The sequence below is a fragment of the Ascaphus truei genome, chromosome 4 (genome assembly GCF_040206685.1).
Source record: "Ascaphus truei isolate aAscTru1 chromosome 4, aAscTru1.hap1, whole genome shotgun sequence".
NCBI lineage: Eukaryota > Metazoa > Chordata > Amphibia > Anura > Ascaphidae > Ascaphus > Ascaphus truei.
Window position 1 is genome coordinate 255384691 of NC_134486.1, and position 26325 is coordinate 255411015.

The following is a 26325-nucleotide window of genomic DNA, read 5'->3' on the forward strand; positions in this document are numbered from 1 at the left end:
GGCATTAAACATATACTGCAATTAATTACTTTGAATATGCTTTAGTAAAGAAGGTCCCATAGTCATAACATACTGTATGTTTATTATTCATTACATCTGTTTCTTATATAATGACCTATGGTATGAAATAATAAACAATAACGTAATAAGCAATCTTACCTAAATACTTTTTATTTAACCAGGAAGGGTTTGTTTTAAAATCAAATGGTCCAAATTCATCAAAACTATCCAACCTGTAAAAATAATAACATATTTTAGTAATCATCTACTTCTATTTGCACATTCTGTAATGTTTACAATACCCATGTATCACTTTAATGTACTTTCTTGAATTGAGATTATCATTACACAAAAACTTGGAAGTGGAAAACGATTCCTGCCACCCTGAACATTTTCATTGTGTTCTATTCAACTTTCAAACATAAAGACATCGGAAATAGCTGTCCCTTTTAATGAGCCATAATTATTATTTAATGCTATTCCATAAGACACCACCTGGTGCCTGAAGACACCTCATGGCCAATTCAAATGAATGGTGCATAAGGTGTCTGAGTTTTCTAAGGTGTCTTATGGAGTAGCACTGTTTAGTAATTATTCTCTTAAACGACTTGCTGATGTTCACTAGATGCTGACAATGGAGCCAGGTTCACCCCCTTCAAAGACATTGACTCTCTCATCACTGCATCCTCTCCATATGTCCCAACCTGGCCATTCTCAGCTGTAGCCCTGCAAGTGTTTAACAAAATACTGTGCTGTGTACCAAGACCAGAATCTATTTATGAGAAATACTGATAATTATTGCAAGCCCTAGATATGCCCTTGAGCCACTAGAGCTTTAGCTGATGGAAACGAAGAAGGTTCAGAATCAGAGCTCTCTATCACAGTCAGAAGTGTTAACCTTTACAAATATGTACAACATGCTTCAAGAACAAAACGTATTTATACTTTTGCAACTCGGATTTTCTTAACTGCCAGACTTTATATTATTATGTATGGGCTAACTATTTTTGGCACAATATCTGTACTTGTTCAGAGGCACCCAATATTGCTTGCTGCTAAGATTTTCCAAGGATAATAAGCTTAGTCCAATTTTAATATGAGTCTGCAACAAGGGGGAAATGAACAGAAGATAAGGAAACAAAATGAATATGGGCTTATTACTATGCAACACAGAACAAATTAAATTACAAGTGACATTCTTACATTTATAATTAGTTTATCAAGTATATAATTAATTTAAATACGTGTAGCCATGTATCCTCTTGGCTACTAATCTGCCCTGCCTAACACATAAACCCTGGTACCAGTGCAGGCAGTGTTAGTGTTAATCTGGGTTTTGCCTTGTGATAAGCAGCTCCCTTGAGTGACAGGGTGTAGACTTAGGGCCTGTGTTCTGCCCTATCAGGGGCTCAGACCTAAGACCTTCCCTTTGGGTAAAAAATGGTTTGCAGATCCAAATTCTAGGAGTTCTGAGTGCTGGAGAGATCCCCTCACTCAGGGAGTGGGAACAACTACCCCATATTCCACCAGGGGATATGGGAGCTAAGGATAGACCTCTGGGGCCTCAAGCTCCTTGGGTTGATTCCAGTGACCAGAGAGAGAGAAAGTAGTGTACATGTTGGTATGCTCTACTGCTGTGCTGTTGAAGGATAAAGATCTGTTCCTGTTTTATACTGCCTGAGACTGCAGTTAATCAGGGGGAGTACAAGAGGGTTTTCCTGCAGGGACTGCACTCAGGTCTTCTGAGGCCTGCTGGAGATGGAGGTGTTGCACCAAGTGAAGATCTAAGAGGAATCCTAAATCCTGTCCTGTTCGTCCCCAACTAACACCAGCGGACAATCTGTATCCTGTAAGCCTAGCAGGTGAGCAGAACACCTGTTACATTTGGAAGTGCTGCTGAGATCTCCTATCAGGACAGGCTTAAACAGAGAAAGGAGGCGCACTCCTTTTATGTACGAAGAGGGGGGTGGGCAGGTGTAGTGTCCAAGGGGACTCTTGTCCAGCAAGGGACCAACTTCCCAGCCAGTAGAACTGCAGCCTGTGCTGCTCCCCAGTGTGTGCTAGTTCATGCCATCCTAAGGACTGATGTGTAGGGCATCTGGAGGGGGTGTTTTGGGATCCTGGGGACACAGAAACCTCAGGAAGGGAACTATAGTATCACGGTCCAAAGTGATGGTGTTCAAAGTATGTGTGGGAAGTGTCCGAAGGGGGGATCATGAAAGTCTAGAGTCCAGAACCGCCGTTTGAGGATCTACAACAATACTATTAGCGGTCCCCATCACAGGGAGCCACAGTGTGCCTTAATTGAGCTGTCTACATGTGTAGCGTCCTAGGGGAGGGACTACCTTCCCCGCCAGAATAGCTGCAGCACGTGAAAATGGGGGTTCCCTCCAAAAACGGGAGGATCGTATGGAGAAGTTTGCAAGATGCAAGTTTCTTTTGCAAAAAATTGGGCTTGGTTCAGGGCGAAAGCTGAAGCCGCGCCCACCTGCTGTGAGTGGCTTGGCGCGAAGTGAAGCCGTGCCCATCCATAGTGTGTCTGTACCCATTATTCCACAAGGGGGAAGAGGCACAATGCTAATGATCAAGTGAGTGTCACCACTGGAGGTGTAGCCGGACGTGGCTACCGCACCCTCAGTTGCGCGTGGTGAGTCAGTAGAGCAGGAGCTACAGTAATCGCCACTATTCCCGTGCAATACTCTACTATGGCCAAATGTATTGTATCCCACTACTAACTACCAGGAGGCTTCCTTGTAGTGCAAGTGAAAGGGGAGAGCTTCCTGCACTGCATCTGCCTCTGCTGTGATTTCCCGGGCAGAGAGGTGAGCCTAACATCCCAGTGCCAGTGGTGTGGTACTCCCCACCTAAAGCTTAAGGTGTTGCTGCCACCCCTGCCAGCCCAGAGGAAAGACGCGGCGTACCTACAGATGCGGGCTTACTGTACCGCTTCTTCAGGAGCGGACGCTCCAAGGGACTTGTACATTCCTGTGCTAGACTCTAAAAAGGACTACCCGGTGAGGTGACCGCCCGGGAAGGGGCTGAGGCACTTCCGCTGGTTGTGCAGGAGCGGGACTGCTGCCTAAAAGCTTCTGCCAGCAATAGCGAGGTTTCCCGTCCTCTTCCCCAGGGGGCGTGTCCCACACGACGTCAGTGAAGGGGCGGCGTTCCATTGTGATGCTCCAGTCGGAGTGTCACAAAAGTGTTGGTGCTGTGGAGACGCCCATACTCCCGCCTAAGCTTAAGTTAATCAGGGGGAATACAAGAGGGTTTTCCTGCAGGGACTGCACCCAGTTCTTCTGGGGCCTGCTTGAGATGGAGGAACTGCACCAAGTGAAGAACTAAGAGGAATCCTAAAGCCTATCCTTATTGTCTCCAACTAACACTGGCGGACACTCCGTATCCTGTAAGCCTAGCAGGTGAGCAGCGCAACAACACCAGGTAATTGAAATCTCCCAGAGGGTGGGGGAACACCTGTTACACATGTATAATATATTTGGAATTAGTTCATCACATAATGATACAATTGTTCAGGAGGCCGCTGTTCTGCAAGTAGTAATAGAAGATGGAGAACAAATGATAAACAGAAGCTTGAAATAGAATAGTTTTTGAGATGTCCTTAGTACTAAAAAATATTTATCTTTTTCCCACCAATATCAGGTGATGGACTGGGTTAGAGGGTGACTGAGAGTGCATAGAGGCCAAAGGGAGATTATTTCACATTTGTAACTTTTATATTGGCAAATATTTTAATTCATAAAACACATTAATCACCTAAGAAATCAATGCTTATACTCGAAAGGTAAAGGAGAAATTGCCCAATGTTTTTTTATTTTACTTGAACTCAGACCAAACTCATCCCTCATTTATTAATGCAGTCTCATATCCTCTGGCCGATCATCAAAAAGTCTATTTTATGTAGCCAGGTCCCCCAGGCTGAACTTCACCTCCGTTGTGATGAGAGAGTCAGGGAAGGTTGCAGGGAGCGCTCCGGTGCACCGGAGGTTCCGCGGCAGCCCGAGCGCCGCCATTTCTGTATTTGCGCATGCGCAGTGAGTCTCGTAGGCGACGGCTACACAAGAGAGGTTGCGCATGCGCAGCAAGTGGTTGCGGTAGCGCGCGAAGCACGGACCAACCAGAGGAGGTTTAGAGCAGGGGACTACAAGTCCCATGAGCCTCAGCCAGACCAGGTGATGCCCGGGAGCCAATAGGGCAGAGAGACTGAGCAGGGAGAGGTTAGGAGGTTGCGCAGGGGAGCATGCTTGACAGAGAAGACCGGGAAGGGGAAGAGGAAGGAGCTCAGTGTGTAGAGAGGCAAGTAGCCTGTACACTAGGCCCGAATATCCCCAGGCCCAGATAGGCCCTGAGTCCCAGTCAGTTACAGTTAATGCAGGGACAAGCCATAGAATAGGAACTTGTCACATTAGTGAATGAAGCTAGGGACACAGAGACTGTCACATCATCATCCAGAGGTTTGGGACCAGACCTCCTCAGGAACATCATCAGCCCTCCGGGTGGGATCGCCCCGGAGACATCACTGGCAGCTCCGTGTTGCCGGATCATTTGTGAAGACAGTTTGCGGGCCCGAGCGCAGGAGCACTCGGCAGGTAACATCCATCTAAGTGCACCAACTATAACATTGCTCATATTAGTGGCTGCGCAGTCACACACACACACACTTACATATGGGGGTTGCGGTGTGGGGTGTTGGATACGATGAAAGGTCGCTTCCTGCGAGACACGTTCGTTATTGTGTCTCCTCTAGGAGTAATACTGATAGGTTATGATACATGCATGGTTATGGTTACCGCTAGTAAAGCTACTGTTTCTTTTACATGCTGTGTGCGTAGTATTGTGTTATTGTCCTGCGAGGGACAACTCCCGCTCTGCTGGGAGCCATCGCAGGTGGAGGCGCTGCATCTGGTAAGAGATAATCCATACATATATATTGCCCCAGGCTCTCCGTGGCAGAGGCTTAGGCCCTGCGAGCCAACAGGTTGTACAGCATTGGTAGTTATACTGTATTCAGAAGGAAACAGGGCTACATTTATATTATCAGTAACTTAATAAAGCAGTAATCCCTGTCTCTCATAGTTTTTTTTTGCCTAAATATGTTCTTGTGCCAAATTGCATTACTCCTTTTTCCTCTGATTTCACCAGTTGCACATAATTAATTCTTTGATTTTATGTAGGCCACGTGACAAAAATAAAAAATCAACATTGCTACAAGATCACTCAACAAACAGCCACAACCTCATCTCCCTATGAGGGCGTCCGCATTAGCAGCAAAAATACATAAACAACCTAGCAAGGTATTTGGCTTCCTTAGGAAGATTAATTCGCGGTGTATAACTCTAATCTTCTCTCATACCTATTCTTCTAATATTGCCCTTCTCTGTGCCTGTCTGATTACTACATGTAGTGCCACTTCAAAGACAACTGGCTGTACCACTTGACCTTCATACCCTTTTAACACTCAGAATTGTCAACTGGTAGGGAACTAGAACATTGATTTGGAAAGTAGATCACCGATAGAAACAGGTGCTGACATACAGTATGCTTAAAGAGGCGAGGAAGCAAATCCCATACTCACCCCAGTGCTTTGAAACAAATGATGTGAGCTACATAGTACACCATGTAGAAAACTGCGGCACATATTAACAGGTTCTCGAGGACAATCTGCTAGGAAGAGAGTGACATTTAAAGATAAGAAAAACAGAATTACAATATAGAACTAACACTAAATTGACAAGAAAATTATTCATTTTTTAAAACCATAAGCGAGATAATAAGCACTTCTTAAAGCACACAATGAATGCGGTGGAAAATAACTTGCTAGAGACCAGATGTTCTTCTCCGTTTAATGTTCCCTCGTGATAGGATTTCTATGAAAACAACACATTCCACCTGAAGTATCAAACTGGGATTTACGGAATCTCTGGCAGAATTGATCGGATAAAGTTCATTTGCATTTTAAGATGAATTTAACTCTAGTGTATCTGTTTTAAAGGCAGTTAGTGTTGAAAATGAATAACAGTTGTTACACTCAAAGAAAAACGATTTAAATATATGAGAAACCACAGCCCGTGATAGTAAATATGTAACATGATGTATTAAAAAAATAATGGCATAAGTAAAGAATTATGAACTAATCTAAATCTGAACCAAGGAAAATGTCCCAGCAACTTCAAACAAATAAGTCTCAGAGGTACTGCAATACAGGCATACCCCGCATTAACGTACGCAATGGGATCGGAGTATGTATGTAAAGCGAAAATGTACTTAAAGTGAAGCACTACCTTTTTCCCACTTATCGATGCATGTACTGTACTGCAATCGTCATATACGTGCAGAACTGATGTAAATAACGCATTTGTAACAGGCTCTATAATCTCCCCGCCTGCTCACAGCTTCGGTACAGGTAGGGAGCCAGTATTACTGTTCAGGACGTGCTGACAGGCGCATGCGCGAGCTGCCGTTTGCCTATTGGGTGACATGTACTTACTCGCGAGTGAACTTAAAGTGAGTATCCTTAAACCGGGGTATGCCTGTACACTGTTCTGTGTTGCTTTGTATGCTTCCCTCTCTCGGAAGGACTTGTATTTTATAATACTTATGCCCAACTGCTCCATGGCTTTATGTATTCGGAAATTTGGACGCAAAAACTGGAATTTTCAAATTGTCTCTTTAAGGTTATGTTATGTATGAAAGTCTCCTGTCTGCAAAACTGGGGAGGAAAGAGCACCAGAACTAGGCATATAATATATGTAACCCCCTAATGGGATTACTAGTTTTCACTATATGACAGTTAATAATAGGAAGTTAGATGGCTAATGTTAAAGTAAGGCCCTAGTTAAATGTAGCTAAATCCATGTAGGTAATTCCATGTAGCTACTTTCATGTAGACAATGTAATGTTTTTAAAGTAAGTAGGCAGGTGTTTGGCCACTCCTTAGTTCCAGAACCTTCTAGAAGGGTCATCTGATATGGGATGATTCATAATAAATTAAAGTTGTCTTTATTCTTCCTAGAGATAAGGGTGGGATTATAACATCACCCAAGGTAATATAAAAGGGGCTGCAGAAGCTTCCATACCCCAGGTTCCTCATCAGAGGAGAGGAGTCTCGCCATGTTAAGTGTATGTCTTAAATGTGCAACTTTGTGTAAAGTATGGTCACCTTTTATTATTTTGAAGTTAGGGAAAAGTGTCCCTTACCGAAGAAGGGCCACTAATAATGCGGGGTCAAGTATCCTACCCCCGTTCTAAAAGAGGATGTGTGTGGCACTCATTTCAAGGGATCCCTAGATCAGGAACCAGGGGAGTGCTACACCTAGATTTGCTCTAAAACCAATTCTACACCTACTCTATGCACACCAGGTTACCATAGTATGGACTAGTAGAGAGCTTGTATAGGATTACAGGTAGATGGGAACCTTGATAGAAGATACACCCCTGCACAGAGTCCTGGACGGTGCCTAGAAATGCCTCAAATCTACTACACCAAGAAATTGCATATCATCCATTGTCCTGGAACAAGATTGCATGTTTCCCTGTTCTGAGATTGCCAGCACTCCTCAGTGTAAGTTGCAACATTGTTGCTACAAATTTAGCATTCCCATAGCCACTAGTCTGTTGCCTTGGCAACTACCCTCTGCTAAAACTTCAGTTGGTTTGGCTGTACTCCCCTGCCATGTTTCATTAAAAGGTACAGTCCTTTGGTTGTTCCTGCCTGGACAGGAAAGTGTGCTTTCTTTTGGAGATAGCAGCCTTTAGGAGCAGTCTGTATCCCATCTCCTGGTAGAATCCATCTTAATTCACCTCTCCCCCACTTATGTCACTTACCCACAGTTCCCCTCATTTGTTATTATTGTTTGCCTTTACAATAAAAGAACAGAACGAAAGAAGGACTACGTGTGCATCTAAAGAGAGTGAGTAAACTTCCTGCCTATACCACTTGCTACATTGTGCAGGAGTCAGAATATCCATAACTATGGTATGCTGATGAAAGGCGACAATATGCTTGTGCCTCCCTGGGATGCTATCTAGTATCCAGAAAATAATATTTTATCTAAATCTGTCTAAATAAAGAAACCAGTGTGTCTAATAAAGTTCCTGTTGCCCTTATTACTACCACATGCTTACAACACCAGCCAGCCTGGACATCAGCACCCTGAGAAATGGTATGGGAGACTCCAAACACCAACACCTTCACCGATATATATTACCGCATTTAGATGTAACCCTCTTTTAAAGTCGGAAATAGAGAAGTTACATATGTATTTATTTCTTTATTTGCAGCTTATACACCGCATTTATTGGGAATTCGTTCTTTGATGAATCTGCACTTTTAGCATTCCTTTTTGCACTGGTTTTGTACCTGGGAGACTTTGACATAGCATATAGTTTTTGTCATTTTCTCAAATAATGCTGTTCCTTTTACATCAGCTTACGGTTTTAAGCCTGTCAATAGGAGGCATTAGTGAGGAGTTGCATGATACTGCAGCTATGCTATAGGCAGTAACATTTTGTTTCCTTCATGTATCTGATTTTGCCTCAAATAGGTACAGATTGGCCTTGATAAATAGACACCAATATTTATAAAAGCAGCAAGTTTACTCAATGTATCCAACATTCTTATGTATTAAAACGATGGTCTCTTTTGTTTTAAGTTTAAAAGGGCCCTATAAAAATGTACACCACTTGAATGGAGGTGTCACTTAATTATAAGGGAAATCCTGCTCAATGCACTATGACATCACGTAAAGGGCACGTGTGCCCACAAACAAGGCAACGTTTACGAACTCATTTAAAAACATTAATTAAAATAGTTTATAGATGTCTGATTTGGAAAATATAACAATTACCAAGATTTAACTTTAAAAACAATGCAACCATTGGTTAATTGTATTGCTAAACGTGACTGCGCCTGAGGTGGTACATTTAACAAGAATAGTTAGTTGCCTTGTATCTTTGTAAAATGTCTCTAACAATTAGTGTATCAGACACGCAGGACTGTGATTTCAAACATACCATCTGGACTTCAAAATCATTACTTATTTATATTAAATTCTAATATACCCTTTGGCATTAGGCCTTATGCAACATGAATATTATATGTCTAACGACTCTTTCTACTTTAGGTTTAAGTGAAAAGTAACTTTTTTGGTAGGTCATGGATGAACATTTTACTTTTTTTATTAAGTCTGCGAAAATCAAAATGAATTGCATGGCAAACAAAATAATAATTCAGATTAATTTATTCATAAAACGATGATAATATTAGGCAATTTAAGACTGAACTGTTTTTGATCATTTACATTAATCAAATAAAATGAAGATTTATTTTGAAAAAAAATCTGATGTTTATAAATTTAAAGACAATATTCATACACAAATGTATGCATGTTTTTTTTTTAAATTTAAATACGATTCCTCGTCTATAGTTATTACTGTATGCATATCTAAATAATATAAGATAGAATAACATGTATTGCTGACTAACCTTAAGTGCAAAAGACATACGGTAGGACCTCTCTTTACCTTGGTCTCCGATACTTTGATCTTGAGAGCCATCATAACATTCTACAATGTAAAGGAGAAGAAGGGAACGTAGCCGGAATACTATTACTGTGCTTTTACAAGGGAATCTAACAGGTGCAAATTACAGAATAATGCGTATTGTGGCAGCTTAGTAGGATTGAACCCAACAAAGACAGAAGCCATCTGGTAGGATAATCTGCTAAAGAAATGCCTTACGTATGTATTCTGTCATGCCCAGACTACACTTGCATACTACACATATATTTTTGTATACAGTTGTCTTTTTTCCTTTTCTTCTAGTTAGAGTTATACAGTAGTACAAGTATTGTCCGTCTAAAAAAATAATACTTGAAGATTCAGTACCTGGCAGTTACTGTAAATAGTAATACGTGAGAGACAAAAACAGATTAACCAGTTGTTTTCTTTACTTTCTTGAGTAGTTTATTGTTTTCTATCATATAGTTAAGATATACTTGTAAAATAAAAATATATTAAAAGAAAACCCAGGAGCTCTACTGTACCATAGGCATAGGGGTATATAAATGAGATAGGAGTGAAGTGGCATTGTAAGGATTAAGTGTGCATTATTTGATTCCTGGAGGGATTGTGGATTGTTTGGGAGGAGAAAGGGGGTGTGGTTAAGAGATTATTAGCTGTGGTTCCCAAGCATCTTTGCATTTGAGCGGGAGCAACGTACAGGGAACGTCTCACCACCTCCCCTATTTTGGTTCTCAGTGTGGTATATTTGCAGTTTGACCAAGACACTGAATGTCAAAGAAAAAAAACAACGCAAACAATGGGTAGATAAGCAGTGTTCCTTGCTAAAATGGGACTCTCTAGGGGATAGGGACTACCTGCCAATGTTGTAGAACCCGCAGCAGAGCAGGGTTAAAGAGGATTGCCTGTGACCCAACTGGGATTGAACCCCAGCACCACTCAAAAACTCCAAAACCTGGAGGAACCCAGGCTTCATGTTCCCAGTTGCTCTGCCTGGGAACAAAATGTAAATTCAAAGCCCACTTCAAAGCATCAAAGAGAAGCCTGTAAAACAACCAAAGCTCCAGACCCCACCGAAAGTAAGTATCCATTACCTAGGGGATATCACCTGGGACCTGGGTTTTCACCAAGCATGAAAGTAAGAACAATTTAAAGTCTGTTGATGTTGTGCTGCACTATCCCTTTAAGTACCTATGAAATTGTATCCCCTGTCCAGAAGGGAATAAAGGTTCTTTTGTTTGAAATGGTCGAGACGAACTACAAGGTCACACTGTCACACGTGGTTTTAGAAGTGGAATGCAGTGCCTCTCGAGGACAGTGGAAAAACACTTGTTGAGCACATCAGAATAAAGAGCTACAAATACTGTACACACAAATGAAGCAACAAATGCTACAGTCTGAATAGAGAAACTGTTACAGAGGGTGACCCATGTGAGGTACTTATTCTGGGAGTAACGTCTGCCTCATTGGGTGTGTGAAAAAAATAAAAATAAATTATTTTCAAAATGGTGAATTTAATATGTTTGTTTTGCAATAAGGTTGTTCATAGGAAACAGTGTCTCTTCGGGCCTTATGATGATGATGGAGATGATTCCTACATTGAGGAATATTTTTTCCAGACAGCCAAACAGCAGGCAACGCGTTGTGGTTACGAGAACAAAACAGACATGTTTCACTGTTAATGTCCCAGGGTCTAGCAAAACCAAGAAAATAAAGGTGAAAAAGAACATAGTTTCTCAACCCACAGCGGCCATTACAGAAATGTTTAATAATAAGTCTGCGATGTCAGGAAACTCACATCAAAAAAGAGCTGAGATGTCCTGCACCCTGGAGGAACTAGCAAAATCATCCTGGGAATAGCAGAGGATCCAATGCTAAAGTCGTAAACCCAGAAGGTGTGTCTATCTGGTTGTGCCAGTGAGAATTACTCAACAAACTGTACCAGGGAAGCAGATCCGGAGCAAATAAGTGACGGCCCCTTGACAAGCACTGAAAATGCACTGCAATCTCCCGACATGACTGTGATCTCCTCCGTGAATGATGGGATAAACAGCAAGAAGCGAATATCGAGTTACAGAGGTCTCTGTTCAATGCTTACCTTGAGAGTGCAACTTTGCAGATAACAGAGCGTCTCTTGCATAGTGAGTGAGTTGGAGGATTTTATGACTGATCTTGAGATGGTAAACGCTACTGTTACTGCCACGGAGGAAATGCACCTTCACAAGCATAAAATTATTGCTAACCTGAAACAGACATACTGTATGAAGAGGCACAGAGAGAGACTGGAGTCTCTCAGAAGGTTTGCAGTCTCCGCGCAAAGCTGGATGTCTCTCGGAAGGAAATCGGTGGTCGCAGCACAGAGGGGTGCAAATTAAAGCATGATGACAGAAAACCCAGAAAAGTGTTTTAGAGACCGGAAAAAAAAAACAGAAATTTGAAAGAGGAGGTCTCAGATTTGATAAACCATATCAGTGAAAGAAATTTCACGAAGTAGAAAAGGTGAATAAACAAATGGAACAAGAAAATTCAGTGATGCTGTTAGTACTGGAAAAGTCATAGGGTCTCATTCTAGTAACTTCGATAATCAACTTATCGAGGATTTTGAGCAGCTATTGCAACATTTTGCTAGATAGCTATTCTGAAAGCCGTGATAAATTGGTTAAATCACACAGGGAAAGCATTTTTGGGCGCTTTCTCGCTCCTGGCAAAACACATCAGTCGTGAGCTGCAAAACATCTGCAAATCGCATTTTTTCTGATATTACGCTATTTTAGTAGCGCCGATTAGATAAGCAGGGCTTTGGAATTGCGGGTTTATTGAAGATCTCATCTTGCCAGCCCAAGGCTGGCGAGATGGGATCTGCGAGCAGGCCTTTGAAAAAAAATGCATTTTTCCTGCATTGGATTGAAGCCGGGGGTCTCCGAAGCTGATACACATTAATATCAGCCCCGGAGACAACCGGCATCAATCCGATGCAATAAAAATGCATTTTCAGGTAGCTTCATTACCTTAGCAGCAAACCACTGCGGCAATGAAGGGGTTAATTACCAGTGCCAGGTTTATTGTGAGTATCAGGGGTGGATGAAGTGGTATTTTGCCCATGGTGGGTGCTAAGGCCTTGCGGGGGGGTTGCAGGAGGAGTTAGCCCCTTCATTACCTTAGTGGTTAATACCGCTAAGGTAATGAAGGGGTTTAACCACTCCTCCTACCCACCCGGTAGGTATAAACACCCATCGTGGGCCAAATGCCACCTTTACCCACCCCCGCTACTCACAATAAACATTAAAAATCATAACAACTCTAATACCCACCTCCTCTACCACCAACAACCCCCCCCCCCCCAACACATACAGCACAGTAATTGTCAAAATTACTATTATTCAGATATGGATAGTAGTTCATTTGCCCATTTAAAATAAAACAATATACAGCAGTATAAAGTAAATAAAACTTTTACTTAGCCCAACCAGGGTGAAGGGCATCCTCATCACCATCCTCCGCGTCCATGTCCTCCGTTGGCAAGCCGTTTTATGGCGCAGCTGGTGCTGGGTTTCCATAGCAGTCATAGGACCCAGGCACTACCCAGGCTCTTAGACTTCCTTAGGGGCAGGGCCGCTGACAGGGAGGAGCAAAGCACACCATATCTGTCCCAGGCCTGGTGGTGGAAGGGGGCCACCCTGGCAGTCCGAACCTGAAAATTAGAACCTGCTGGAAGTTGGCCCTAATTTCCAGTATCGACCCCCAGGTTAGACCCCCTCTGGAGCTGGGTAAGGTCTGGGTAGATCCCACACCACGCTCCAATGGTAGAGCCAGGGGCGGTGGTGGGTGAGGCAGAGGGAGAGAGTGTCACGTTTGTGCTCGCCACAAACCGGGACCGGACCGCGGGCTGAGGTGGAGTTATATAATCACCGACCTTAGTCCGCGCAGACTGATCCGGAGTGCGAAATCCATAGTCGTACATAGCAGGGTCAGGATTAGAGAAAGCAACATCGTCGTTATTCAAGCAGGAGTTCGGCAACAGGTAGATAGGAGTTCCCCGCTTCAGCTTTAAAGCGTGAGTGCGGGAGTGGCCTCTGTGCGAGGAGCGGCCTCAGCCAATGACGCCAGTCTCAGCAGGGGGAGACAGCAGGCTGGCCGAAGTACACCGCAGGGCAGCGTCGGGAAAACCAATGCTTCAGCACCGAAGACCAAAGCAGGCCTCTGCGTGGAGAAAAGCAGCAGGCATCACGATACTCAGGGAGTCAGGCCTCTGTGTAGAAGCGTAGAAGCAGGCATCAGGATACAGGGAGCTGAAGTTACGCTGGAGATCCACCGCTTCAGCACCGGAACCAGGACACAGCCTCTGCAATGGAGAGAGAGCAGCAGGCCCCAGGAACTAGGAACATGAACATGAAAACAGCAACAAGGCGGCCAAGACAGGTGGCTGTGGCAAACACAGTGAACATCCAAGAAGGATTATGCTCGGCAGAGAAGCATTGTGGGAAAACTGTATTTAAAGGTCAGCGAACCAATAGCAGAAGGGGCGTGTGACAGCATTGCTCTAATGACTGAACCCAGGCTGGGGCTGCAGTAATAGCTTGCACAGCTGCAGTACATATCATGGGGAGTGTTCCAGGACTGCACAGGTCTGTAAGGCAAAGTAAGCAGTAAACTGAGGTGTGGATTCCTTACAGAGAGTGAGGGGAAAGAGAGAGTAAAAAGATAAAAAGAGTGGGAAGAAGGGGAAGAGTGTTGGGGAGGAAAAGAGAGGGGAAGAGAAAGAGATGAGAATGAAAGAGAGGAGAATGAGGGAGCGAGAGAGTGAGAGAGTATGGGAATGGAAAGTGAATATAGAGTTGTGGAGAATAAAATTGAGGGGAAGTATGTGACAGAGAAAGGGTAAATATGTGAGGCGGGAGAGACTTGCAGTGGTACCAACAGTGGGGAGCAGTGATGGTGGTAACTATATCTTAAGGTACATTTATATACTATATAGTACCTACATTGGTGCATATAAATCATGTAAATATTTGTAAATTGAAAAGAGATTGAACAATGTTTAGCCCACTACATATCAACATGTAGCCCTCCCTCAAATGTTTAATGGATTTGTGGATTTCTTAAAACAATTTATGTGATGGAAGTTTCAGAAAACTAATTGGGACGACGTTTGCCATATCTAGTGCTATGTATTATGCGGTAAACAATAGTACATTTCTTAAAGTCAAGCCCATCATTCACTGTTATATTTGAAATAGTTGTCCTGATTTCATCATACTTTGGGACTGAATGAGGCATGGGTGGGAGTTTAAGGCTGCAAATATTGTATCACTGCAAAATTACTACAGTTAATTTCCACAAAACATTTGGTTTCTGACCATTTGGTCTTTTGTTTTAGATTTTTTTTTAAATACACCTCCCACTTACATTGCCATTCTGTAATCTGTTAGTCACATAGAACGTGGGTTAAAATAAATAATGAGTACGTCATGTTGATAAATTGGAGATGCTGACATACAGTACTTTAAAGCTTGTTTCTGTGCCGTAACTCAGAGGAAGAAAAGTTAGGACAATAATATGAAGCTGTGAATAAGAAAATTCACTGAAAATAATACGTTTATTGAGTTCTCGGCATGAAACCAAAGGTAGTATTTGATTATAGTATTGTGATGCCTTCTTCTATAATGTATACTTTAACTATGAAAGGAGAATGTATTTTCTGCTGTCACCTTGTAATTTATTGTGCTTGAAACAGAACATGTGCATTAATTAACATGCAAATGTTTCTACTTGATCTTTTTTAAACCTGTGTGGAGGATAATGTGTGAAATAGGAAACTTTTTTCTTGTAAATGTTACTTTCAAATGTTGCTTGTGTAGTTCAGACAGAGACTGCATTAGTATTATAGAATGCAACTTGGAGACTTCATTATAAGGAACGTTTGAATCATAGATTAATGCACTAAAACAACCTCTGCCGAGATCAAAAGTATATGTATATTTGCATACCCAGAAAACCACCCACAGACAGCTTTTTTGTTTTGAAAATTCTTTTATTATGCAGCGAATCTTTACAACAAGATTATACCAGTACATAAATCATTTTCCAAACGAAAAAAAAACTGCGACGTAAACAACGGCGCAGTGCATATCCCACACAACTCACATACATATTTTTTAATGGTTTCCCCAAAAGTAAAAAAAACTGTGACGAACACGGCGGTGCAGTGCATTTATACATATGCACCGCACCACAGACATGACATATCATACAAATGTAGCGGTCATGTAAAATGGCTACAGTCATCTCTCCTGCTGACAGAAAGGCCTGGTAAGTTGTGGGCATGCCAGCAGTAATTATGGAGGTTTGCCCTCACACCCTGGTGAGGTGCCCTATGTATGGATGGGAGTGGTCATGAACTCTGACTCCATGGTTAGTGATGTCAGAGTTATGCCAGCCCCCAGAGTACATAAGGCACAGCACTGTGACTAAAAGTTAGTTCTGCGTAGTTCTGAGTTGTTGCTGAGGAGTTCCTGTTGCTGTGCTGCTCTGTCAGTAAGAGGCACATGGAGGTCTGCAACATTGTTGCAGTAGTCTGAATGCAGAGCTGTGAGTCTGGCAGCACAAAGCAGACAGAGACAAGCTGCCTGAGAGAACTGTGACCAGGGACCTGGCACAGGGCCGAGATCCCTGCGGGGATAGGGAACCCACCTATTAAGGGAAGGCGTACCTTTCGGAGGGAAGCAGCTGGAAGATGGAGGGCTAAGTACACCCCATTGTGGAGGGCAGCTAGCCCACCTCAAGCAATAAAGATGCATCTGATCAAAGACACCCTCGTGTGTGAGTCTGGGATTACTCTGCAGAGGGGAGCACCACGGAGGAGTTCCTCAACAGGACCATCCCCATGCGGACGCAGGGACCCTGATGAGGTGGAGGCGCTGCACTGGATTTAGGTAGGACTCAGCACACTACCTCAGCTGCCTGTCTGGACGGGTCCTCCCCACACGCCATCATGCGGGAGACTCAGGAGTCCTGTTGCCAACAGGTGCACCACCAGACACTACCACACTGTAATGGGGACTGGTTAGACCACAGGGGCCAATGTGAGATTGGGTGGGTCAGGCCAGGTCACAAATACCGTTACATTTGGAGGCGAGCTGCTGAGATCAGATCTGTCAACAGGACAGGCTCTAGCTAGGCACACTGGGAAACAGGGAGAGTGTCTGCTGCCACGCTGTGCTGCGTTGGGACGGACCTAGGGGTGGTAAGGGGCTGACAGGGTATTGTCAGTTCGCAGGGACGACCTAGGGGCCTGAAAGGAGTGAGGGGTTTGGAGCCGGGCTATAGCTGACCGAGTCACCTTGAGGTAGTGCTAGTTGGTAGGATGCCAGAAGGGATAGCCTGTTAACGTGGTCAGGAATCCTGGAGAGGGTCTGCGCTAGGCTAACCAAGACAGGTAGACGCCCTAAGTACTGCATGGAAGAGCCAGAATACTCTAGCCCATTCCAGATCACTCACCGTAGGGAGCACAGACTGGGAGGAAGGAGTCACAGCAGACACTGAAAGAGTGAGCCTAGCCTGAGGTAGTGCAACATGAGTCCAGCCTACATTAGGTACACATGTGGTGGTGCATCAGAGAAATCTTTATTGTACCGGTGTGGTGGCTGCCCCGCAGAGAGGAGCCCCATGTACAATACTGTTAAGTACAGCGAGAAAATGGCGACCGCAAGAATGGAGGATCCGCGCGGTGCGGATAGTCCAAAATGGCGGACGGAGGCTAATGGAGAGAGCGCACATGGTGTGTGTGCGGGTAAAGAGGACATGGGACAATTGATGAAGCGGTACTTCAGTCTTCGTCAGAAAGACAGAGAGGATCTACCTGGGTTCCTCCTGCGGATTGGAGCCGTCTTACAGGAGATGCGAAAGGGGGATTGTATTAAGGCCAATGAGGTGGAGGTGTACTTTTGTGATCAAATTCTGAGAGGAGCGATACCTGACCATCCTGTCGTGGCCAAGATGCGGTGCTCCTGGATGCGGGGTGACCCCCTGTCCTTAGGGAGGCTAGTGGATGAGATAGAGGAATATGAAGTTGCAGCTGCTGCGGAAATGGATGGCAGAGCGATCCAAAATGGCGGTTCCCGCTACCCTGGGAGACCGCGTGGGCCAGTTGCAGAAAATGCTGCAAATGCTAAACTTGCAGAAAGTTGTCCGGGATTGGCGCCAAAAGAAAAATTCCACCCTGCGGGGAGGTATGGCGTGAAAGCTGTGGCCGCGCCCTCTAGGACTGAAAGAGGTGTGGCCTCAATTAAAGGACATCCAATTAACTTGTGGGACCCTCCCCAAATATTCACCAGGGGGAGGGGTCTCTATCTCTGCCAGCCAAGACCCGAGTTGTCTGAGGGAGGAGCTGGATGTGAGCTTCCTAGCCCACAGTTGCGAGCTGGTGAACAGGAGAGACCATTGTGCGGAGTGTCTCCCGTAACCAGCACAACAAAGAGCGAGATGGACATTGGGGTATATCCCTATTTATTGCCAGGAGGCTCCCTGGTAGTCAAGGCGGGAGCAGACACAGCCATGCTGACGGCTGAAGTCCCGCATACGGCCTGCAACGAACCAGTTGATCCCGGAGAATGGGGATCGCTCCTAGTGATCGCAACGGAGCCTAGAGAGAAAGGGGTCTACAACCGCGGTGAGAACCCGGAACCTCACCGTCGGTCCCCTGCGGAAGTGCCACTACTAGCGTCGGAGTCTGCTTCATCGGATGAGGAGCAGGCAAGCCCGACATCAGTGGTGATGCGCCTACCGGCGGACCACTACAGCGGTGCTGCAAAAGAACCAGCACTTACCTGTGTCGCAGCGGAGTCTCAAGGCGGCGAGATCGCCTGTGCGGAGACAACCAGAGCGGCGGAGTCCCACGGCCGTGGTGACTTGCAGCGCGGAAGGAGGAGAGGATTCCATCCCGAGCCGACGGAGCGGTGAGATACATCCTTACCCTTCCCAGGCGCCGGTGGTGGCAACGGCGGAGGAAGGCCTAGCCCAGGCCGGAGCAGAGTGAAGAGCAGAACCCTCACTTCCGGCGGCGGATGTCGTTGTGGAGGAAGAGATCCCGCTTGGGGATCCATCGCAAGATGGCGGAGTATACGGTTCCGGTGATGACGTCACTTCCGGCGGAGGTAGCGGAACGACCAGAGAGAGAACCACAACGCCTCGGCGATCGGGCAGTGCTTCCCGATCACCTGTGTCAACAAAGAGCTGGCAGGCTGCGAGGAGAGCTGAGATGGGTGAGGCCCAACCAGCGGCACGTGCGCACAATGATACGGGACTATCCGAAGGCAGAGAGCGGGTCGGAACCCCGCGGATGCCCATTACCTGTCCCTACGCCCAAACCCATGCCCTAGATAAAGCCCCTGTCCCAGTCACCTTTTCCCGTGGGTCCACGTCCAGTTTGGGAATGTCGGGAGGGTCCCAGGGAACCGGTGAGGAACGGACTGGGGAGAGACTGAACAGTTACGCTTCAGAGGGGGGTTCCAGGGGTGGAGGGCAACTGGGTATGGCATCGATGGCCTGGTGGGTACCTAATGTAACCGATTCGGCAGAGGAAAAGGTACCGGGATCATACCTATGGTCCAAGCCTCGCTCGGAAAGAACCGCGGGGATATCTTCTTGGGGGAATACAGAGGAGGGGGACTCACTAGAGTGGGGGTCTGAGGAACGTAAGGAGACCCGATGGTGGGCGGTGGGGGAATTTACACCGGCCCAGAAGAAGAGGAAGATGCAGGAACGATGGTTTCAGATATGTCAGCATAATATAGAGCCTATGGGGCCTGGGATATTATCTGACCCCGTGGACACAGAAGAGCCCCTGTCATGGGTGTTGCCAGGGAGGGCAGGGAACGCAGAGCTGACTAGGAGCAGCCGGGCCGAGAGGGCTATTATAGCCAAGTACAAAGCGCCCCACAGGTTGGAGTACCTGTATGTCCCTGAACCCCTCATGGAGGGAGAAATTGAGTTTAAAATGGGATCCACTGGTGAGGATAGGGGATATGGCACTGATGAGGAGGAAGGATCAGGGGAAGAAGATTGGGATCCTGGCGGGTTAGATGAGAAGTGTCACCCAGAGGGTTACAGCATTGCTGCTTTAAGCCCAGTGGACCATGCTGTGCACAAGCCACCGTAAGAGGGTATGGTAGTACCAGTAATGGATACTCCATCAGGGAGTAATCCGGGTTGTTATCATCCAAAGTTAGGATGTATCTGTTACTATGTGTGATGAAGTTATGTACTGTAATGTTGTGATTAATTATGTGTGTTCCATTTTACAGTGCTTTCGGACAAAAGGTACTTCAAATTTAGGTCCCAGCCGGGGACGGTGGGATTCACCAGGGGGAGAATGTAGCGGTCATGTAAAATGGCTACAGTCATCTCTCCTGCTGACAGTAAGGCCTGGTAAGTTGTGGGCATGCCAGCAGTAATTATGGAGGTTTGCCCTCACACCCTGGTGAGGTGCCCTATGTATGGATGGGAGTGGTCATGAACTCTGACTCCATGGTTAGTGATGTCAGAGTTATGCCAGCCCCCAGAGTACATAAGGCACAGCACTGTGACTAAAAGTTAGTTCTGCGTAGTTCTGAGTTGTTGCTGAGGAGTTCCTGTTGCTGTGCTGCTCTGTCAGTAAGAGGCACATGGAGGTCTGCAACATTGTTGCAGTAGTCTGAATGCAGAGCTGTGAGTCTGGCAGCACAAAGCAGACAGAGACAAGCTGCCTGAGAGAACTGTGACCAGGGACCTGGCACAGGGCCGAGATCCCTGCGGGGATAGGGAACCCACCTATTAAGGGAAGGCGTACCTTTCGGAGGGAAGCAGCTGGAAGATGGAGGGCTAAGTACACCCCATTGTGGAGGGCAGCTAGCCCACCTCAAGCAATAAAGATGCATCTGATCAAAGACACCCTCGTGTGTGAGTCTGGGATTACTCTGCAGAGGGGAGCACCACGGAGGAGTTCCTCAACAGGACCATCCCCATGCGGACGCAGGGACCCTGATGAGGTGGAGGCGCTGCACTGGATATAGGTAGGACTCAGCACACTACCTCAGCTGCCTGTCTGGACGGGTCCTCCCCACACACCATCATGCGGGAGACTCAGGAGTCCTGTTGCCAACAGGTGCACCACCAGACACTACCACACTGTAATGGGGACTGGTTAGACCACAGGGGCCAATGTGAGATTGGGTGGGTCAGGCCAGGTCACAAATACCGTTACACAAACATTATCTCTAACTTTATTGCACAGAAAAACTTTTGGGGCGGGGGAGTAAGGGGGGGGTGGGGAGGGGGGTGTTTAGTCCTCCTCCTCAGGACCGTCAAAGATGGAATAGTCCTTGAGCAGGCTGTGGAGCAGCCTGCGACAGTCCTGTACCGACATCCTCTTCTTCCCCCTGGTCAAACGTTCCCTGGCGAATAGTAAAAAGTCTTTGAAACAGCACATTAGACGCCAATCGGCTTTGATTGCGTCCTCTGTGTGTGTTCCTGTGAAAAGTCCGTGGAACACCGAGTAGTACGTGACGCACTTCCTCGGTATACAATCCTTTAAGTCAGTGTCAATAGCGCGCAGCAAGGCCTGCGCAAAGGGGCAGTTCCAGAAGAGGTGTATGATGCTTTCCTCCACTGGGTTGCACCTGGGGCAGTGCCTCACGAGGCTGAGTTTGCTCTGGTACTTGTCCGCATTCACAGGGAGTCCCCCGTGTATGGCCTGCCAAGCAATGTCTTTGTGTTTGTTCATTAGTCTTTTCGATGCCACATTCCTCCACACCGTTCCGAAGGTGTTGGGGTGGAGACCTGGGACCGATTCCATGATGTCTTTAGCCCTGATAATTTTGTAGATGACCTTGGGCTTCCACAGGTCTGGTTTTACTCCCTCCAGATTGTTCTGCCTCACGAACTTCTTCACGTCCTTGTAGAACCAGGGCGTGCGCCAGCTGTAAGGGATGGAGCTGTCCCACTTGTCCTACCCCAGTGCTCTCCAGAGCGGCAGGAGTAGGAGGCAGGACATGGAGTAGCCAGAGGAGTCTTTGTCGCAGTCTCTCAGGGTGATCCGCACGCAGTTGCTTACAAAGAAGGCGCGCAGCATAGTGGGGATGTCGGGGATTCCTCTACCCCCATTGTGAGGCTCTTTGTACATCACCTCGCGCTTTCCCCTCTCAAACTTGGCCCCCCAGACAAAGCGGAACACTGCCATGGAGATCTCCTGGCAGGTTCTGGTCGAAGGCGGGTATGCCTGGGCCACGTACTGCAGGACAGGAAGGATCTCGTTCAGCAGTACCAGCTTTTTCCCCTCAATGGTGAGGGGTCTGAGGCGCCACAATCCGATCTTCTGCTTCACCTTGTTCAGCCTCTCGTTCCAGCTCTTCAGGGCAGCGCCCTCGCTCCCCACACCAAACCAGACTCCAAGGATTTGAATGAGGCCTGCTCTGATGGGGAAGGGGAGGGGGTCGGCAGTCAGGTTCCAAAGCCCAAATAGCTTGGTCTCTGACTTCCCGCAGTTGACTTTTGCTCCTGAAGCTTTCCCGAAATCCTCGCACGTCTGGACCAGCGTCTTCACCGACCGGCTATCTGCGCAGAAGATGGTGACGTCATCCATGTAGAGCGAGCACTTCACTTCGCGTCTCTGGGGTCCTGGCATGACGATCCCTCTGATCTCTGCATCTCGTCTGATGCACTGGGCGAAGAGCTCTATACAACAGACAAAAAGGAGAGGTGAAAGAGGGCAGCCCTGCCTAACCCCTGAGAGGACAGGGAAGGGGTTAGTCTTCCATCCGTTCACGATCGCCACACTGCAAATGTCAAGGTACATCAGGTTAACATAAGAACAGAACATCTCCCCCATCCCATACTCACGCAGCACCCTGCCCATGAAATCATGGGAGACACAGTCAAAGGCCTTCTCCTGATCAAGGGTGACCAGGGCCGCATGTACACGGCGGTCTTTGATGTAGTGGACTGCGTCTCTGATTAGGGTGAGGCTGTCTGCGATCCTGCGTCCGGGGATGCCGCACGTCTGGTCTGGGTGGATGATCTGGCTGATGACCTTCTTCAGTCTGTTCGCTAGGACTTTTGCTAGGATCTTGTAGTCCGCGTTCAGGAGCGAGATGGGACGCCAGTTCTTGAGGTCGCACCTCTCCCCCTTCCATTTGTAGAAGAGCGTCAGCATTCCTTCCCTCAGCGTTGGGGGCATCCTACCTTCTGCTTCCATTTCCCTGTAAAGCTCGAACAGGTCCGCGCCGATCAGGTCCCACAGCTTCGTGTATAACTCAGCTGGGATACCATCTCCGCCCGGCGTCCTACCCGTCTTAAAGGATTTGGTTGCAGCGTGGAGCTCCTCTAGTGTCAGGGGGGCGTTCATGGCTGCTTTTCCTGCCGAGTCGATGGTGTTTGTAATCCTTGACAGGAATTTGTCAGCCTGGTCTCGGTCTGATGCTTTTGGGGAGTAGAGGTCTTCATAGAAATCTTTCACGACTCCCATGACTTCCTCCTTCCCCTGCTGCACGTTGCCATCTTTGTCTCGCAGCTCCCTCAGGGGCGTGTGGGCAGAGTGGAGTTTCTTGAAGAAGAAGGCATTGCATTTCTCCCCCCTCTCAAGGTTCTCCACCTTGGAACGGAACATGATTCGTCTGGATTCCTCCTCAAAGTGCTTTTGCAGGCTCTCCTTGGTTTCCTCCAGGTCGTCATCCACGTTCCATCCGCAGCGTTTGAGGTCATGCAGGGACTGCAGCTTGCGCTGCAGGCCCTCGAACTCCCCCTCCCTCTCACACGCCAGGCGTCTGCCCTTTGCCTGCAGGAAGCAGCGGATCCTTATCTTCGTGAATTCCCACCACTCTGCAGTGCTGGGGAAACAGGCCTTTTCTTCTTTCCATGCTGTGTATGCTGTTCTCAGCTCCTCCATGGTCTCCTCCTTTTCCAGCAGTGCGCAGTTCAGCTTCCAGGATCCTGGCCCTGGGGGGAAACCTCCTCCCAGGCGCCCCTGGAGATGAATGGCTCTGTGGTCAGAGAAATGTGCTGCGACTATGGAGTGCTGTCTGTGCTGTACCTGCTTGGTGGTGAACAGGAAGTCAATCCGAGAACGCACGGAACCATTTGGGTGGCACCAAGAGTAGTTTGCTGCGCCTGCTCCCATAGATCCCACCACGTCCTTCAGGGATGCCTCCCCAATCATCGCCGTGAGTAGCCTGGACGTCACATCTATCTTTGATGATTTGCTGGGGGGCACGCGCCCCCTCACCTCAATCGTGCAGTTGAAATCCCCACCGCCCTGGAGGTTGCGAGCCAAGGGCGAAGGTGCTGGAAAAGTTCCAAGCGCTCATTTCTCCGGGGGGCGGCGTACAAATTGATGAGCCTAATCGGCTCCCCTGCCCACGAACCGTCTACGACCAGTAGTCTGCCGCAGACGAGTTCATGGACAGAATCAACAGTGAAACATCCCCCCCGGATCAAAATGGCTACACCCGCGTTCCTGCACCCGTTCCCCCCAGACCAGTAGGAGGGGCCGTGAGACCACTGCCCGCTCAGGTGCCTGTAGGACCGAGAAAAAGGTAAGGCACATTCCTGTAGCATATACACATCACATTTCTGTAAAGAAAGGAATGTTAGTACTCTGGCACGTCTCATCCGCTCTCCTATGCTCCTTACGTTAATGGAGAAAATGTTAAAAGACGCCATTAGTTTGGGGATAAAGGGTTGGACAGACATGCAGTGATACTAGTTACCATCCTCGCTGGCGTGGGTGATCCTGCTGATCTCCTCGCACAGCTGGGCCAGCAGATCCATGGTTTGCCCAAGGTTGTCATCGAGGAGGAGGGTCTCTGCTGCCTCTCGCCCCTCTCTTATGAGCTCTTCCACGGTCACCTGTGTCTCGCTAGGTGGCTGTTCTAAAATGGCCGCCTGCTCCTCTGCAATGGCTGCCTCCTGCATCTCTGCTTCCTCCTCCTCCAGGTCGCTTCCAAGGTCACTGTCAGCGTCGCTGGAAGTGGGTGAGTCGCCGATTTGCATTTGGGCTCTCTTCTGCTCCAGCCCCTGGTGCGGGCTTTCCGTCTCTTTATTCCTTTATTCCCTGCTTCTCCATTCCGGTCCGGGCTCTGGGGGTGGTATCTGTAGCAAGGGGGTAAGAGGGGGGGGTGCAACAGCCTCGGGGCTGGGGAGAGGTGTTACAGGGGGAGGGGCAAGGGGTGGTGGGTGGGCGGGGAGGGTTGGGGTAGGAGGGAGGGTGGGAGTTGCAGCAGGAGTGGGTGTGGGTGGAAGTGTTGCTGCAGGGGTGGGGATGGGAGGGGGTGGGGTGGGTGCTGCTACTGAAGGGACAGCGGGCTCAGGAGACGCAGCGGGCGCTGTTTGGGTGGCCTCCTTTTGCCTTTGCTCCTTCTTATACTTACCCCCTTGTGCCTTTACAGGTTGGTTTGCTGGGGGCTTCTTGAATGCCTTCTGGGTTGCTGTCAGGGGAGCGCCCGGTGTCGCGCCTTTCGCCGCAGCCTCTGCGTAGCTCCTAACCCTCAGCTGGCAGTCCCGGAACATGTGGGTTGTCTCTCCGCACAGGTCGCAGGTTTTCTGGCGGGGACAATCCTTTGTTTCATGTCCGGTGTTCTTGCAGTTTCTGCAGGCTTTCAGGGTGCACTGTTTCCACTGATGCCCCAGGTTCCCGCAATTACCACAGGTCTGGGGCTGGTCAGGGTAAAAGATCCTCCCTGGGCTGCCCGCAAGTGAAAAACTGGGAGGGAGGTGGTGCAGCCGATCTGCCGCTTCTGGATTTGGCCACAAGCGAACTACCATGCTCCACTTTCCCACCCAGTACCCCAACTTGTCCTTGATCCTGCTCGGCTCCCTCACCACGGTGCAAGAGCGCCGCAGAAAGGTAGCAATATCCTTTCCAGGGATATGGGGGTTCCTCACCGTCACAGTGATCCTCTTCTCGTCCCTCTGGATAGGGCAGTTCACGTCGAACTCTGAGAAGGGGACCTCCTGTTTCAGGGTCTGGAAAGCCTCCCAGTACCTCCTGCAGGCTCTCGCCGTGGCGAAGTTGACGAAAAACAGGCCACCCCTGAGGTCCTGGATGCTCAGGATCTCGTCCGGGGTAAAGCCCGCTTTGCTCACCAGCTCCTTGGCAAAGGTCTCAGCGTCCAATAGAGGGCGCTGTCCGTCAACCTCCCTCAGCTGCATCACCACCGTCTGCCTCATCCAGGGTTCCAGGCGGGGGATCCTCCTGTTGCTGCTGCTCCCAGCTCCAGGGTTGGAGCTGGGGCCGCCGCTGCTGGTGCTGGCAGTGGGGGTGAGGCCGCTGGGGGGGGCAACGTCGCCTGAGCCGCTGGAGCTGGTAGCCGCTGGGCCTCCTCCGTCCGTCTCCTGGCTGCTGGGAACCGTCTCCGGGGGTGCCGTGTGCTTCTCCTTCTTCGTCTTCTTCTCCTTGCGCAGGGTGGTCCCGGCGGGCTCCATGGCGACCTCCATCCTCTCCGTTCCGGTCTGGGGGGCCGCTGTTGCCATCCTTCTCGTCGCAGGGGGGTAGAGCTTCGCCGTTCCTCGTAGCCCGGGGGTCCTGTCGCTTGGTCCTGAATCGCCCAGAGGTCAGGTGAGTCACCGTCTCTCTCTCGTGTTTCCGAATCGCCCAGAAGTCAGGTGCGTCACCCCAATAGCGGCAGGTAGCTTAAGCCCGAAGGCGATGCTACAAGGCCGAGGTTCCGGACCGTCTCTCTCTCGTGTTTCGAATCGCCCTGAGATCTAGTGCATCACCCCAATAGCTGCATGTAGCTTAAGCCCGAAGGCGATGCTACAAGG

At 48.0% G+C, this 26325-nt stretch overlaps 2 protein-coding genes across 8 annotated transcripts in view; both read right to left on the reverse strand.

Moving 5' to 3' along the window:
- The window catches only part of TMEM244 (transmembrane protein 244), a 29467-nt gene extending 19757 nt beyond the window's left edge, over window positions 1-9710 (reverse strand). For 2 of the 7 annotated variants that reach the window (XM_075597295.1, XM_075597293.1), the window contains exons 1-3: window positions 9538-9710; window positions 5591-5679; window positions 160-233 (exon numbers count right to left, since the gene is read on the reverse strand). In XM_075597295.1, coding sequence (XP_075453410.1) covers window positions 160-233; window positions 5591-5679; window positions 9538-9573 — 199 coding nt within the window. In that variant the 5' untranslated portion in view covers window positions 9574-9710. Of the gene's footprint in view, window positions 1-159; window positions 234-5590; window positions 5680-7379; window positions 9105-9499 lie in introns of those variants that run through there. The other 5 variants (XM_075597296.1, XM_075597298.1, XM_075597300.1 and 2 more) reach the window with 5 other exon arrangements.
- Window positions 9711-10387: 677 nt separating this feature from the next.
- On the reverse strand, window positions 10388-26034 carry LOC142492367 (uncharacterized). Its single transcript, XM_075595014.1, has 2 exons — window positions 24933-26034; window positions 10388-10527 (listed from the first exon to the last, which is right to left on the reverse strand). The coding sequence occupies exons 1-2, from the start codon at window positions 26032-26034 to the stop codon at window positions 10388-10390; spliced, it is 1242 nt and encodes a 413-aa protein (XP_075451129.1).
- Window positions 26035-26325: the final 291 nt, after the last annotated feature.

Excerpts from the sequence above, each read along its gene's own strand:
- LOC142492367 (XM_075595014.1), bottom strand. The coding sequence starts at position 26,034 with ATGGCAACAGCGGCCCCCCAGACCGGAACGGAGAGGATGGAGGTCGCC. Across the intron at positions 10,528-24,932 it reads ACCTGTAAAGGCACAAGGGG|GCAGAGCAACTGGGAACATG; the intron begins GTAAGTATAAGA and ends TTTTGTTCCCAG.